The sequence below is a fragment of the Ammospiza nelsoni genome, chromosome 3 (genome assembly GCF_027579445.1).
Source record: "Ammospiza nelsoni isolate bAmmNel1 chromosome 3, bAmmNel1.pri, whole genome shotgun sequence".
NCBI classification, from domain to species: domain Eukaryota; kingdom Metazoa; phylum Chordata; class Aves; order Passeriformes; family Passerellidae; genus Ammospiza; species Ammospiza nelsoni.
This window is the reverse complement of record NC_080635.1, coordinates 60,022,078-60,036,737: the sequence shown is the minus strand read 5'-3', so window position 1 is coordinate 60,036,737 and position 14,660 is coordinate 60,022,078. Positions and strand designations below refer to the sequence as shown.

At 39.2% G+C, this 14,660-nt stretch overlaps 1 protein-coding gene across 1 annotated transcript in view; it reads left to right on the top strand.

Annotated features, from left to right (window-relative positions):
- Nucleotides 1–4,398: 4,398 nt before the first annotated feature.
- The window catches only part of ENPP3 (ectonucleotide pyrophosphatase/phosphodiesterase 3), a 35,460-nt gene continuing 25,198 nt past the window's right edge, over nucleotides 4,399–14,660 (top strand). The window contains exons 1-6 of the mRNA XM_059467343.1: nucleotides 4,399–4,614; nucleotides 7,663–7,741; nucleotides 9,636–9,758; nucleotides 11,017–11,142; nucleotides 12,216–12,276; nucleotides 13,522–13,619. Coding sequence (XP_059323326.1) covers nucleotides 4,513–4,614; nucleotides 7,663–7,741; nucleotides 9,636–9,758; nucleotides 11,017–11,142; nucleotides 12,216–12,276; nucleotides 13,522–13,619 — 589 coding nt within the window. The 5' untranslated portion in view covers nucleotides 4,399–4,512. The remainder of the gene's footprint in view (nucleotides 4,615–7,662; nucleotides 7,742–9,635; nucleotides 9,759–11,016; nucleotides 11,143–12,215; nucleotides 12,277–13,521; nucleotides 13,620–14,660) is intronic.

Sequence of the window (14,660 nt, the reverse complement as noted above, 5' to 3'; positions counted from 1 at the left end):
AACCAGCTAGAAATGTACAGGCTTACAGTCTTTGGCCGTACAGAATGCATAATGGCAAAGCATCAAAGCACCTGTGGAACTGCTTTAGGATTTTATCTCTTTATCTGACTGGATTTTGGTGCTTTTACTCACCTGCCCAAAAGTGAGTGTTCCTCCTCTTTGGGCTCGATGTACCCTGGAGGCATCCCTTCCAGGAGAGAGGGATCTGCCTGGAAGCTGCCTGAAGCCTGGGAGACCAGTTTGCCCAGTTGGCCCAGTCTCCAGCAGTATTTTAAACACTTTTGCAGGCTGATGTGTGCCAGAGTCAGTTGAAATCATTGCACCTCCCTGTTTCTGAAATTCATCATCATGGGAACATCCAGACAGCTCCTCCTGGAATGCTCACTGGGTGTTCTTATCTTAGCACCATTCTCACTTGGTATTCTTATCTTAGGACAAATCATATTTCCCATCGGACACATTGTAAAGGAGAGGGGTGTGTATGGGGAAGGGCACACTTGAGGACTTGACTAACTTATCTCAGTCACACTTTGGCAAAGAATCTTGTTATTGGGATGGAGCTGGGAGCAAGGGGTGCTGGGGCAAGTCGGGCCTAAGCAAGGCTCATACTGCTTTGCCTAAGGGAGCCAAGTGTCCAGGAGGAGAAACTGTATAGCTAATTAACCCTAACTGCACCCAAGTGTGTCTGCCAAGGCATGAACCACTATGAGACTCTGTACTGAGTAACAGAGCCACACACCTCACCAAACAAGGCAGAAGAGCAGCATTTGGGTGAGAATGAAATAACCACCTTCACCCAGACACAGAAAAAAAATTCACTTCAAAATTATTGTTAACATCATATTAATCTAGCAAAACCACCTTCATCAAATAATCATTTTATGCTTGTGGGTGACAAGAAACATTTATGAGAAAAATGCTTAAATTTTAAAATGTTTTTTCCTGAGTGAGTGCCGTTCATTTTGGAAGATAGATGACAAATTAGTGTCATGGTGTGTAGAGACTGTCTAGTTCTTCATGGCCTTGGAAGACTTGTGGCTTCTTAGCAATGAAAATTGAAAGTGCCTACAACACAGTGCTATTCAGAAATGACTCTCCCCATTTTCCTGACATGCTTGTTATCGTGTATATGGTGGAGATGTCCTGCCTGTGTTCTTTGAAAACACCTTCTTTGTTCTGAGAGTGTCAGATGAACAGAGGACTGCAGTGTAACTGTGGGGGAATGGGTTTTTTAATACCCTCACTCTGCATTGGTGTATTGTCAGTCTGTCTGCAGAACAGTCACTCAAAGTTATGATTTAGTAATTGAGAGCAGAAGCAATAATAATTTCCTTCTTCCTTGTTGTTTTTTTAGTCTTATGTATTGATCATATGGATTGTTTGGATTTTTTAATGCAAATTTTCTTTTGGTAGGGATGAAAATAAATATTTTTAACGTATGAGACCCTTGATCTTGAAACAGAAAAGCTTGGGTTCTTGGTTAATATTTATTAAGTTCCATAACCAGATTTTATTGGTGAGAAATATTCTAGAATGTTGTAATTCATCATGAGAACAATAACATATGTCAACTTAGCGCAAGGATTGGGTAAAAGTAGCAAAATTGGGTACATGAGATCACATCCTGTTCATTGTAGCTGTTACTGAGCAGTGCTTAAACAGACTGAGAGCCTTCTCTCTGAGTAGCATGGGGTGCACAAGAGGCTGGGAGCGGATACAGACCCCAGCTGACCAAAGGGATGCCCCACACCATATAATGCTGTGCTCAGCAATAAAACTTTGGGGGAAAAAAAGGAAGGCATAGGGAATGGTCAGAGCGATGGTGTCTTCCTTCCCAAGTAATCATGACATGTGGTGGAACTCTGCCTTCCTGAAAGTGGCTGAACAACTGCCTGCTGATGTGAAGTAGCCATGAAGTGATTTTATTTGTTTATTTGAATGGCTTTGCTTTGCCTATTAAACTGTCTTTGTCTCAACTCACAAATTTTCTCATACCCTTCCTGTTCTTCCCTGCTTCCTGCAGCAGGGAACAGTGTGAATGGCTGTGTGTGGGGCTGTGCTGCCTGCTCAGATTAACCCACAAGTGTGTTTTTTGGCACCCAGTGTGGGGCCAGAGGGGTTGCAGATAATGAGAAATTTGATAGGAATGCACTCCACTGGATTTACAGCTGTTACAGCTGTTTGACCTATTTATTGGCAGGCTGCTGCTCTCACCAGAGGACTTGCTTGCTTTGCACTATATTAGAATGGAGTGATTGTGGTTGCCATATACTGTAGTGCTTATCATCTCTTTCCTGCGCCTAGGAACATTTTGATAACACCGCTGGCCACGTGCCTGGGCTGACAGATGGCCTGGTCATTACTGCCGTTCCTGTACTGCTGTAGGCATGTTGTAACTATAGTCTGAACTCAGGTTCAGGTGAGCCCTGAATAACACCAGGCTGGAGCAGGTAAACTCCAAAGTGTCTGGGGCTGTGGATATGTCCATAGTAGAGCAGTTAAACCCTTGAATAATAGAACCATAGAATCATTTAGGTTGGAAAAGACTGCTAAGTCCACCATTAAATCATGTTCCTAAAAACCACATGTACATGTCTTAAATACCTGCAAGGATGGTGACTCAGCCATGCCCCAGTTCTTGACAATACTTTTGAGGAAGAAATTTTTCCTAAGAGTAACCTGGGGCCTTTTCCTCTTGTCCTGTTACTTGGTACCTGGAAGAAGAGGCCCCCTGGCTACAACCTCCTTTCAGTAGTTGCAGAGAGTGATAAATTTCCTTCTTAAGCCTCCTTTTCTCCAGGTTAAACACCTCCAGCTCCCTCAACCATTTCTCCTAAGACTTGTGCTCCAGACCCTTCCCCAGCTCCACTGCCCTTCTCTGGACATGCTCCAGCACCTCGATGCCTTTCTTACAGTGAGGGGCCTAGAACTGGACACAGCACGGGAAGTGTGGCCTCAGCAGTGCTGAGTACAGGAGGATGATCCCTGCCCCAGTCCTGCTGGCCATTCTATTGCTGATCCCAGCCAGGATGCCATCAGCCTTCTTGGCTACCTGGGCACACGCCGGCTCATGTCCAGCTGCTGTTGACCAACACCCTAAGGTTCTATTCTGCAGAGCAGCTTTCCAACCAAGGGAAAGTCTGCAGCCTGGGAGTAAGTCCATACCAGTAAGGTAAGAGGAGGAGTTAGCTAAGGAACCTTATAGCTTCCTTCAAGGGCCCCAGGTGTGAAAATTGAAGTGGAAACAATGTTTAAGTGTTGTAACTCCTTATTTCAGTTGCGTGTTGTATGGGAAGCACTATAGCAGAAGCCACATGAGCAGAGGGCAAGCCTCACAACCTACAGGTTTTACCCAACATGGATAGGTTTTGGCAACCAGTAACTCCTCACAACACACCTCCTGTCCTGAGAAATCACCACAAGAGATGGAACCTTGGTCATGGAAGAAGGGAACTCAATGGGCATTTAACAGAGGTAAAACGTCTCGTAGAGTAAGAGAGTGATATCTGTAAATTAAAGGATGATGATGATGATGATGATGATGTGTGTGTGTGTGTGATTAATGGGGAAGTACTGTATAATGCTGGACTTAAGCATAATACAAATTGTATAGAATAAAATTACAAATTTGGGTTGCAGTGGAGTTAATTTTCTTCATACCTGCTTGTACAGATTCACGCTTTGGTTTTCTTTATATAATTATAAACATTCTAAATTTGATTATTATAAGTTGCAGCTCATGTGATGCTCAAATTTGGAATCAGATCAACATCTGAATAGTTACATATTCATCATAGTCCTAGTAGGCTTTGAAGGTACATTTTCATAACAGCCAATCCTTTCAGTAACCACCAAGATGACAAAGAAATAGATTTTAAATTGTACTTAAACAAAACCTTTTTTTTAAATTGAATTTTATTTGGCTGTATATATTTTGTTTTTAATTAACACAGTTTTAAGTGCTGGAGAAAAACGGTATAAGAAGGGGAAAGAAGTTGAGACATAGATGGATTGAAACTAACCGGGAGAAATCCTCTAATGCTAAATAAGGAAAGGGATCTGAATACATAGGCGTGACACAGAACACGAAATAAGAAACCCTCTCCTTTCATACTGGTTTCGTATATTTAACACTTTCTTTGAGGATAAATTCTCTGGATGACAAGCTTTTAACCAAATAGTTGAGTACTTGAGTATTTTAGCATTTTATTGCTTAGCAACACTTAGTTCTAATCTTCACTTAAGTGTTTGCCTAATGCCGTTCTTATCTTGAACAGTCAGGTTCCCTAAACACAGATAAGTGTTTTTCAGCCTTTGACCTTTCAGAGTAGTTTTCCTGCTTGCTTTGGCTTCCTGCAAGCCTAACACGGATGTAAGAGCTGAGATCTCATAAAAAGACCTATGAGCAAAGTACTAGAACTCTTGAAGAAGGAGTAGCCTCTCACTTGCAGCTAACACAGCTGGGGGGGTGAGAAAAGCAGGAGACGCAGACGAGTGGCAGAGCTCGACAAAATGGAACTTGAGGATCACAGAGGATATTCAGAGGGGATGTCTTTAAAATCAGAAGAGTATGTGAAGAAAAAAAACGTCGTGAAATACAAAGTCATCTGTGCTGTAAGTAGGTGCTGCTCTTCAGGGCTGCCACTTTAACCATTCTCAAATCTGCAGGATTTTTTGAAGTTTCACTGTATCAGTATAATCATTTGGGGTAGCTTAGTAATTGGTAGTTAAAATTTTACTGCAGCAGTGTGACACTGGACTCCACTAGCTTCACTGGCACATTCCTAAAGTTCTTCTAGTACCTATGAAGCAATTTTTTTTACTGGCAGTTTTTGTTGTACTTCATTAACCTGACCGTTCTTTTGCACAGTGAAGATATTGCTTTGATACTTTGTTTAAGATATTGTCTCAAAACAGATGTGCTTGTGGCCAAAGCAACCACACTTTCTTTTTGCTTACTTTTCTATCTTTATATTTGTCATTAACAAAACAGAACCTGTAGTCAAGTCATTGGCAAAAAACACTCAGGAAGCAAGGCATGGGAAAAGCCTAATGAAATGTTTTGTGCAGTATTGTCAGTCCCACATCTCAAATATCGTGTCAACTCTTCACCTCTTCCCTGAGGCTTTAAGAGCTATGCACCTGCCTTGTAAACAATAAAGTATAGGCTTTTTGTTAAGTTTTTAAAATATTTTCATGTATCTTCTGCTTGTGACCACAATAGAAACAAGGATTAAATATGTATATATGTTTGCACAAGCTCTAGCATTTGTAAATTGAAATTTAGAGAAAACTACAAATACTGATTTTAGAAAAACTTGCAACTTAATTTGGAAAACAGCCCTATAAAAAAGAGAGTCAAGCTACTATGCTTTTCAGCTCTATGTCATCAGAAAAATTTCACATAGTACTATGTGAAATTTAAGGCTGCATTGTGCAAGGATTGCATAAAATATGAGGGAAATACTGGAAACTGTGAAAAAAAGAAGATGAAATATCAGACATATTTTTCCTAAAGTCATCAGTTAAAAATGAGTCATGAGAAAGAATGTGGGAAAACTGGATAACTATAAAGGAAAGTAAATTATACCTTCAAGAGGTACTTGGAAAACTAAAGTGAGAAATTTAAGTATCCTGAAACATATTCATTCTTTCAGATGTGCTAGCTTTCAAATGCCTGCTTATGCAAAACTCACAAGCTACATATTGGAGGTGTAAAATGTTAATATTCCACACAATTTACGTCTTTGCTAAATCTAATGTATGAAATACTTTCTTGGCACTTTCTTGGCAACTTCTTCCTGAAACTTTAGGCAGAGGAGTCACAGTGTAAGTTCTCCAGCAAACAGATCATATGCCCTAGGAACAACTTTTCTAAGAATAAGTAGTTGTAATTCTGAATTTGGTCATAGAAGTTAGCTGTGGAAAGCCTGAGGATTTGAATAGGTGCTCCCAAAATTATTTCACTCTAAGAATGAATGTCCCAAAATCAAGGGTGTTTATGTAAATATTATAATAAATGCATCATCTTATCTGTATACCCGATAGGAATTTTTGGGTTTTACTTCAGCTGTCTTATTACTTGAAGAAGTGGAAATGTTTGTTGCTGTAGTAGCTATACTTTAATTTGTACTTCAATTTAGTAGGATCTATTTATTTCAATTACAAATGTGAATTTTAGTCAAATGAAGGGTAAAACCACAGTGTCTTTGAGGTGAAAAGTACATGCCTTGGTGATTAGTCTTATCTGTGCTCAGTGAAACACTTGGCAGCGTTAGCCTCCCTGCCCAGAAAGAGTGCCTGCTGGTCTAGCCCAAAGGAACACCCTAACACCCTTATTCTCAGAGCCTGCTGACTGCTTGTAGGATTAAACTGCTGCCTTCACACCTGAGGTCTCTCTTCAGGGGACTTCAGCATTTCGGCTAGTTTGGGTAATCTTCCACACATCCTTACTCCATCTGTCTCCCTCATCCAGTTCTCTCACCAGTCCCATTTCCACTCCTTTTGAGGTACATCTGTACAAAACCCTGTGAGTAAGTAGCAGGAAGAAGGTAAAGTTGAGAAGGAGAAAGTATGAAGGAAGTAACTATGGCATTGCTAGTGTTTGGTGCTGCCAGAGAAATAAATCAGTTGTACACCCACACCTGAGAACCGAGCAGCCCTCCCTGCTGCCACACTTTGGCCCAGCACCTGCAAGGCAGGACAGGCAGCAGCAAAGATAAGGGATGCATGGGCAGTTGTTCTCAATTCCCTAAAATTGCTGTAGTCTCGGATAAGAGGCTCCATTACAATTGTACCGAGCTTGAGAGTAATCTTCTCTCATTTCTACTTTATTTTTAACCTTAGTACTTCCAGGAATCAGCAGTTTGATTCCTGGAAATGGCAGAAGACAAAAGCTCTGAGGCTAAAATGGGACATAAACTGGGCTGTTTCATGGTGATTTTTTCTGTGATATGCATTTTCTTTCCCATGATTATCTTAGCGAAGAGGAAAGTGCGCATATCACAAAATACTCTGAGAAGGTTGCCACTTTTCTCTGCACCTTTCAGCCAGCATGAATTGCCATTTGTCTTTGGTCTATTGAGCTTTGTGTCTATTGATGAATAGAGGCTTTCTCAGCTCTCCCCCAGTCTCCCAAAAGTTATGCTGCTTTCTGTTATGGAGTTTCCTTGGGCTGTTGGTCTCCTTCCAATTTACTCTAACCTTATGAACAAGGTGACTTATTATAAGAAACTGGCACGTGGGTGAAAATTTTACACTTGCAGCCTCAATCCAGCTAAATTTCTTAAGAAATCCTTGTGATCATATCAGGTGAATACAGAAGATAAACAAAAGTGATTGCCTTTATTTGTACAAGCAAAGCCCATGCAAAACAGATAAATACACTGATTACTTCCTACTTTCTTTTCTCCAGCAAAGTTTTCCTCAATTACAACATCGCAACTGGCCACAGGTTAAAAGTGCAGCATTAGGACCTCAGATTCGAAGGTTATAACTATTGTGCCTCTCCTATCTTCAGGCTCAATTTTTTGATGAAGAACTTCAGAGAAATGATTAGTTCTTAAATCATGCATTCATAGAAATATTAGTAAGAGTTTATTTCTAATAAACAAAACAATTTATCACAGTTGTAACATTGGTTTCCCTGTGTCTGTGTGACAGGTTCTGCTGTGTGTTTTGGTGGTTGTATCCCTGGGACTAGGTTTAGGACTAGGACTCAAACGTGGAAACCAGGAGCAAGGTATGTTTATGATACTTTCAGCAAAATTACCAACCATCTGGATCTGGCAAAGGCTTTCAGCAAAGGCTCTTTTGTATAGGGTAATGTAAATGATCTGTGAAAAATCACCACCTGTGAAAATAAAGTTCTTGTGAAGTTCTTTTGAGTTCAATTGTATAAAAACTGAGCACTCACAATCTATACTTGAAAAACCTATCCTAAACCACCAAGTGCCTTGCTGAATCTTTCCAAATGTGTGAAGCCTAGTTCATGGCACATTGGAAGCTTTATTAAGTTATCATTTCCAGAAAATTTGGGATATGTTATCCTATTATATATAATTATATATATATAATTATTGCAATTATCCTATTATATATAATTATTACTTAAAATATTTTGTGAAAGAAATATAGGATCATCTTCAGTATATTTGTCATAGTTCAGGAGGCTGATGCTAAAACAGATTATGAATATTCTTTGAGAACTTGAGTTTCTGTAAAGCTACAGTAAAAGGGGGGTAGTGGCTTGATTCAGTGGAATGGTATTTTTTAGTTAGGAAAAAAAAATAATGTTTGATGTCAGGGGGTCAGTCTAGGTGAGAACAAACAAATGGACCACACTGTCAATTAAATAAAACACTTCCTTTAGAATTGAAACAATAGTAATCCCTTCTGGAGGAGTTCAAGGAAGCACATTCTCATTGCAAATTTCTCATTGCTAATCAACACATATTGTACTTGTTTTCCTAGTAGCTCATCAAGTGTTAGACCCTTCTGAAGACTTTCAATAGCAAATAAGATAAAATGGAACCATAATTGGGTTTTGATAATTTGAAAGTTATTTTAGCTCTGCATTGGCTCTACAAAGTGGAGTACAGAGAATGTGGATGCACCCTGCCCTGAGGGAGCTTCTGTCCCATGTAGGTCTATTACAGAACATCCAAAGTGGGAATCAGTCCTCCTCTCTTATTTCAGACCTAGAAATGAGCAGGGGAGATGCCACTCTCCCCTTCCTCATGCTGGCAGAGTGGTGTGGGGATCCATAAAATCAGAGGGGTTTGGGAAAACTGCAAAAGGCAGGCCTCAGAGGCAGCAGAGCTGTGATTAGAGCTAAGCAGTAGCCATGAGATAAGTCAGTAGAAAAATTATGTAAAAAGTAGAAAAGTAAGGACAAATAGAACAATGGTCTGTGTATTAATGCTTGTTTAGAATAACTCCCTAAGCTGCAGAAAAGTATATCTAGCGAGATATTAGGAAATTTTAAGCTTAATAATGGAGCTCTGTGCATTGTGTTTTAAGGCTTACGAGCAGGTAAGGTATTTTAAATAAGCAAGCATTGCTTTAACCGAAGGTACATGTGCTTATAGCGGTTAGATAGAACTACTGCCAATATGCTTTTACTTTATGTGACTATTAAAAAGCTTTTAAAGTAAGTTGTACATTAAGTTCTTTGTCTGCTGCCTGAGATGTGAGCTGATAGCATCTTCTTCCCATTGTCGTAACCATGTAATGAGAATGATGCTAGGAAATAAAACAGCTCAAGGCACGTTCCTGGCAGTCCCGTCCCTTTGGGATTCGTACATAGCCCCAGCCAGCGATAAGTGGAACAAGCTGGCATTGCTCCTGTGCCAGTGGTCCTGCAGAGACCTGTTGCAGAAACAGCCCTGCCCCAGGCTTTGGGCCAGCATGGTCCCAACAGCTGCCAGACCTTCAGCTCCCAGAGGGATTCCTACAGCCTTGCTTCCACCCTGTTGGCCCGTGTGCTGATGACCATATTGGAAAATGGCTAGGGAATCAGATTTGGGAAATTATTCAGCACATCTCTCCCTGCAGCCCATATCCATGATCAGTTTAACTGACCTACATAGGACAGGGTTATCTGAGCACTCAGCCTTGCTGCCTTCTCCCTCCAGTCAGCTGCAGACACAAGTGCAGCGAGCCACACAGGAAAGATGTGCTCGGCTGCCAGTGCGACAGCGGCTGCAAGGAGCGTCAGGACTGCTGCTGGGACTATGAGGACACCTGTGTGGAGCCAAGTAAGTTCCCCTCCAGGCAGTGCTCACTGCTGTCCATTTGATTTTGAATTTTTTTCATTTTCTTCTGGAATAGAAAATGGGTAATTGCCATGTTTATGCAGATACATAGAGGTCATCTCACATTTCCTAGGGAGGGAAATGTGACAAAAATCACAAAATCACAGAATAGTTAAGGTTGCAATGGACCACTGGAGGCAATCTAGTTGAACCTCCCTGCTCAAGCAAGATCCTAGAGCACACTCCTAAGGCTTGTGTCCAGGTGGCTTTTGAATGTCTCCAGGAAGGAAGATTCCACAACCTCTCTGAGCAACCTTTCCAGTGCTCTGTCATCCTCATGGTAAAGTTATACTTCCTGTTCAGGTGGATGTGGTAGAGTCAAGCTGCCTCTGTAATCAGGTGGCTAGAGAGCTGTAACTTGGTGACCTGGCAGGACACAAAATCTTCCTGCATATTTCTCAAATCAGACCCCTGTATTTTTGCCCCTTACGGATAACCAGAGCATTTGCCATGTATATTTCATGGCACATACAAAGCTGAAGATGAGCATGAGCAGAAATAATGGGTTATCTTTAAACGGGGACCTTGAAGCAGCCCTGTTGTGCCAGTACCTCTTGCACATTTGAAAATAAGGGGGTGTTTCACAGTCAGTTGTGCTCTCCAGCCTCATGCAGACCTCAGTGGGTGCCTGGGACTGGAGGAGTCCACTTGTCTTCCAGGGGAATAGCCTGGTTCTGCATTGAGGCCAGGCTCCTCTCCAGTTACTGTTCTGCTTTCCCCGCAGCTGCTCAGATATTTCTTCATCCTTATTGCTTTTTCTGCCCACTTCAGCCCTCATTTCTCTATTTTTTTTTCCTCTCTACTGTAACTCATGTGCAAGAGCATGAAAAAGATCAGTTTGCTTCTCTTTCTCCTCTGTAAACAAAATAGGGAGTGGTGGTTTTTTTGTTTTGTTTTGTTTGGTTTGGTTTTTTCCCTAGATCTTTTTGGAAAGATGGAAGGCTTTGAGGAAGATGACTTTGGGGATACTTTTGTAAAATAAATTATTTTATGACTCTGTGTTATTGTTCAATGACCAAAGAAATTGACTTTTTGCATTGAATGAAATTCTGAGTTTTCTTTCCAGAGCAAACTTCTAAAGCAACTCAAACAGTATACATAAATAACAATTTGTTTTCCTTTACCTGTTTGAAAGGTTTCCATGCAAAGAAGTTCACATGAGGTGAACTGAATCATAGTTTTTTTTTCTTCCAATTTTAAGTCCGATCTTGGACGTGCACTAACTTCCGTTGCGGTGAGACAAGAATACCTGGAAGTTATTGTTCTTGTTCGGATGACTGCTTGCAGAAAAAAGACTGCTGTGTAAATTACTACAGCATTTGCAAAGGTAAATCAAAATCTAAAAGTTTTATATATAGATTTTTGTATGAAATAGATGGGCAAACATTGAAAATATAAAGGTAGATGAATTTGTTTCTCAAGACCAGAGTCTGACTCGCATTTTGAAAAATTAATATTTTGAGATGAAACTTTTGGTATTTTTCACTGTGAAAAATGCTGTTTCTGAAGAACACTGTGAATTATGTCATTCATGAGATAGATAGAATGATTTGGATATTGCAGAAGTATACCATGTGGGGGCTTTGGATTGTTTCCTTTTATTCTTTTTTTTTTCATCCTTTTTCCCCTCCAAAATGTAGATGGAGACAATCTGAAGTATATATTGTAGTAGTCATCTCTAATTTAAAATTTCCCATCCTTTTTATTACAAATCTGGTTTTAGACTGGATTTCTTATGTTTTACTTATTTTTGAATATCTTTGTTCATGGATAATTGTTTCATACTGGCTCCAGCTAAACACATAAAGAATAGTGCAGGTATAATTCAGTTACAGGAATGACACTTGAGGTGACATGGTGTCTGTTACCAGAATTCCTTTGCATTGTGGAAGGGGATAAATCTAAGGCAATTCCTGCAAAATTATAGTTGTTAACTAAATGTAGATTAAAGCAAAAAAAAGTTAAACCACAACATACAGAAAGAAAAGAAGTACTAAAGGGAGCCCTGGGCTTGTCTCTAGTGTGTCAGTGGTACCCAGAAAAGGAAAAAGGAATAAGTAGCCCAGAGTGGACAGGATGCAGTTTGAATATTTTTAATTTAAAACTCAATAAAAGGCTAAGCTTTCATAGTGTTCTCTTCTTCATTTTGTTTCTTTGCTTTTCTGTGTAGCATATGTTCTTTGTTTTTGACTTACAGTTGTGAGCACTAGTCCTTTCAGGGTTTGAGGGCCTGATAGGTTGCACCAAATTGTTTCTAAAGTAAAGGTGTCTTTAGATATAGATTTCTGTTGAAGCAGAAAATGTTACAGGAAGAGCTTTAAAAAGATCATCCAGGCAGCTGCTTCTTTTGGTGGTGGTGGTGGGGTTCAGTGCTAACTCAGTATTTTTTTTTCCTTTTAGGTGAAACATCTTGGGTAGAAGAACCATGTGTGTCAGTTGAAACTCCTCAGTGTCCAGACGGGTAGGATAAAGGAATTTGTCTTCTTAGCAAACAAAATCTTTGCAATGGTCAGAAATACTCCAGTGTTCTGAAACAGGTTTTCATATTTATGGAGAGTAAAGTCCCTGCCCTGAGGAATATTCTGTAGAAATGGTTTGTGACTAGGAATGTTTGTTCTTTTTAAAACCTTCGTCATTCATTGATCATTTACAGTTTAGGGCAGAGTACAGAAGTTCAAATTCAGATTGAAATTCAGCAAAGACCTGGAAAAATTGTTAGAGTTATCTCAATGTTCATTTATCACAAATTGTTCATAGTCCATTTTATGTTACCATGTTGTATCTTTGACAACTCAGATAAGTCACCTTATGCAGTCTGTAATAACAGATAGATAGAATCTGTGATTGCAATTCTTTAGGCAACAGAGTTATTCAGGGGATTTTTGCTCTAATTATTTGCAGGAAAAAAGGTAGCTATGGAGATAAGACAGCTATGAAGTAGCTGTATATCTACAAACACCGAAAAAATATTGCTATTTGTGCAAGATTTCAGGATAGTGGGTAGAGGCTACACAGAAACAACATTTAAAAGTTGTCCTTGAAGAAAGATTAATTAATTTTTGGCTCAGTTATGGTATTTGTGACATTATCCATTATTTTATTTGATTTTACTATCAACTTAGTTTAATTATGACAGTAAGACCACTAGCATTGTGACTTCTTTGTAGTTCCTGCATGCACTTCCCAAAACAGGTATCAAAGTACACATTTTAGGTCAACAAATAACTTATTGAGTTAACAGAGTTTTGTAGGCTAAAGCTTGGAAAGTAGTGGAGAGGAGCTTCTTTAAGTGGAATACATCACATTGCAGTATAAAGATCCATTTAATTTCAGTTTCAAATCAGTGAGTTGTTCTATGCAGACTGTTTTGGTACAAACTATGGATGCTAGTGTGCTTCTGTGTTTTGGAAAGACCACTGTTAATAAGAACAAACTGGGATAGTGATTGCAATATGTAACTTTTAAAAAGTATTATGACTGAAATGATTACTTGCATTTTATTCCTCCTCTGGTTTCTTACCAGAAGAATTATTATTTGCTCTCAATATTGAACTATTTCTTTATCCCACACTGTGTCATTCATTCTGGGATGCAGATCAATACACTAGATCCTGCTTATAAAAGCTGAATTTATATTGTTAGAAATCTTAATAAGTCACCAACTCTCTGAACTTCTTTATGATGATAAATTTATATTTTCTTGTAGATTTACTCTCCCACCACTTATCCTTTTTTCAATGGATGGGTTTAGAGCAGAATATTTGGACACTTGGAGTTCTTTGCTGCCAAATATGGAAAAACTCAGTAAGTTACCAAGGGTCTTTTGACTGTTTTCTTTCAAAGTCTGAATGCAACCTCTCTGGTCCCTTTTGCTACTGTCAATGCATATGGGTTGCTCAGCAGTAAAAAAATCATAAACCAGGCCTCTCTCATCAGTTGTATCTTTTCATTATTATATATATTCTGCATTGCTTCTTGTATTTGCACAGCAAACATGACTTTGATTTTTTTTAACAAGGCCTCTAATATTGGTCAGCAGCTTTTATTAAATACACAGTTTGAAATATACTTTAAAATACTGTTTTAAAACTGAGAAAAAGTTCCAGATAAGCATTTCCTGCACCCTCAGTACTGCATTAAAGAGTAGCTGGATAGCTGATAAGGAGTGGAACATTGAAGTATAATGTATTGAGTTATGGGGAATTTTTTTTTCAAGTCAGATATTTTAAGTATGTTGACGTTATTGCAGTAAGGCTCAAGTAATCATTTTCCAGCATTTCTGAATATTGTGAGGAAGAGTAAGTTGAAGATCTTTAGCTTGTGCTTTGAAGTGCTTTAAAAAGTGAGACTGTTTGTGCATATTTGGTTAAAATTCCTGAATATTTCAGAACTCAGATCTCGAGACACCTGGACAAAATGTCTCCATATTTAGTAATTTCTTCTCAGCAGCAATAGTCTAAGTTGATAGTATTTATATCAGTCCTGAGTATGTTACATTATGTTTCTATTGTGCTCCTTTGAAAGTTTCACATGTATGTTATGAAGTACTGCATTTTATGGAATAGTTAACAATCTTGTTTGAGGATAATGAGAGTATCCAGAAACCTGAGCTTGAACTAATGTGCAAACCTGACTTTTCTGGCTAATTGTTTATTCTGTGACATCATTCTGACTGGAAGGAACTTGAATCAGTGAAGGAGTCACGAGTGCTGAAGTCAGTATTCAGTTCCAGTCTTTTGAAACAAGGTGAAAAGGGAATGCCAAACTGGCAAAAGGAGCGAATACCATTCTATGTCTGTGTTCCCAAGAAATCCTTTGAAACAAGAACCAATCTAATTCAGCATT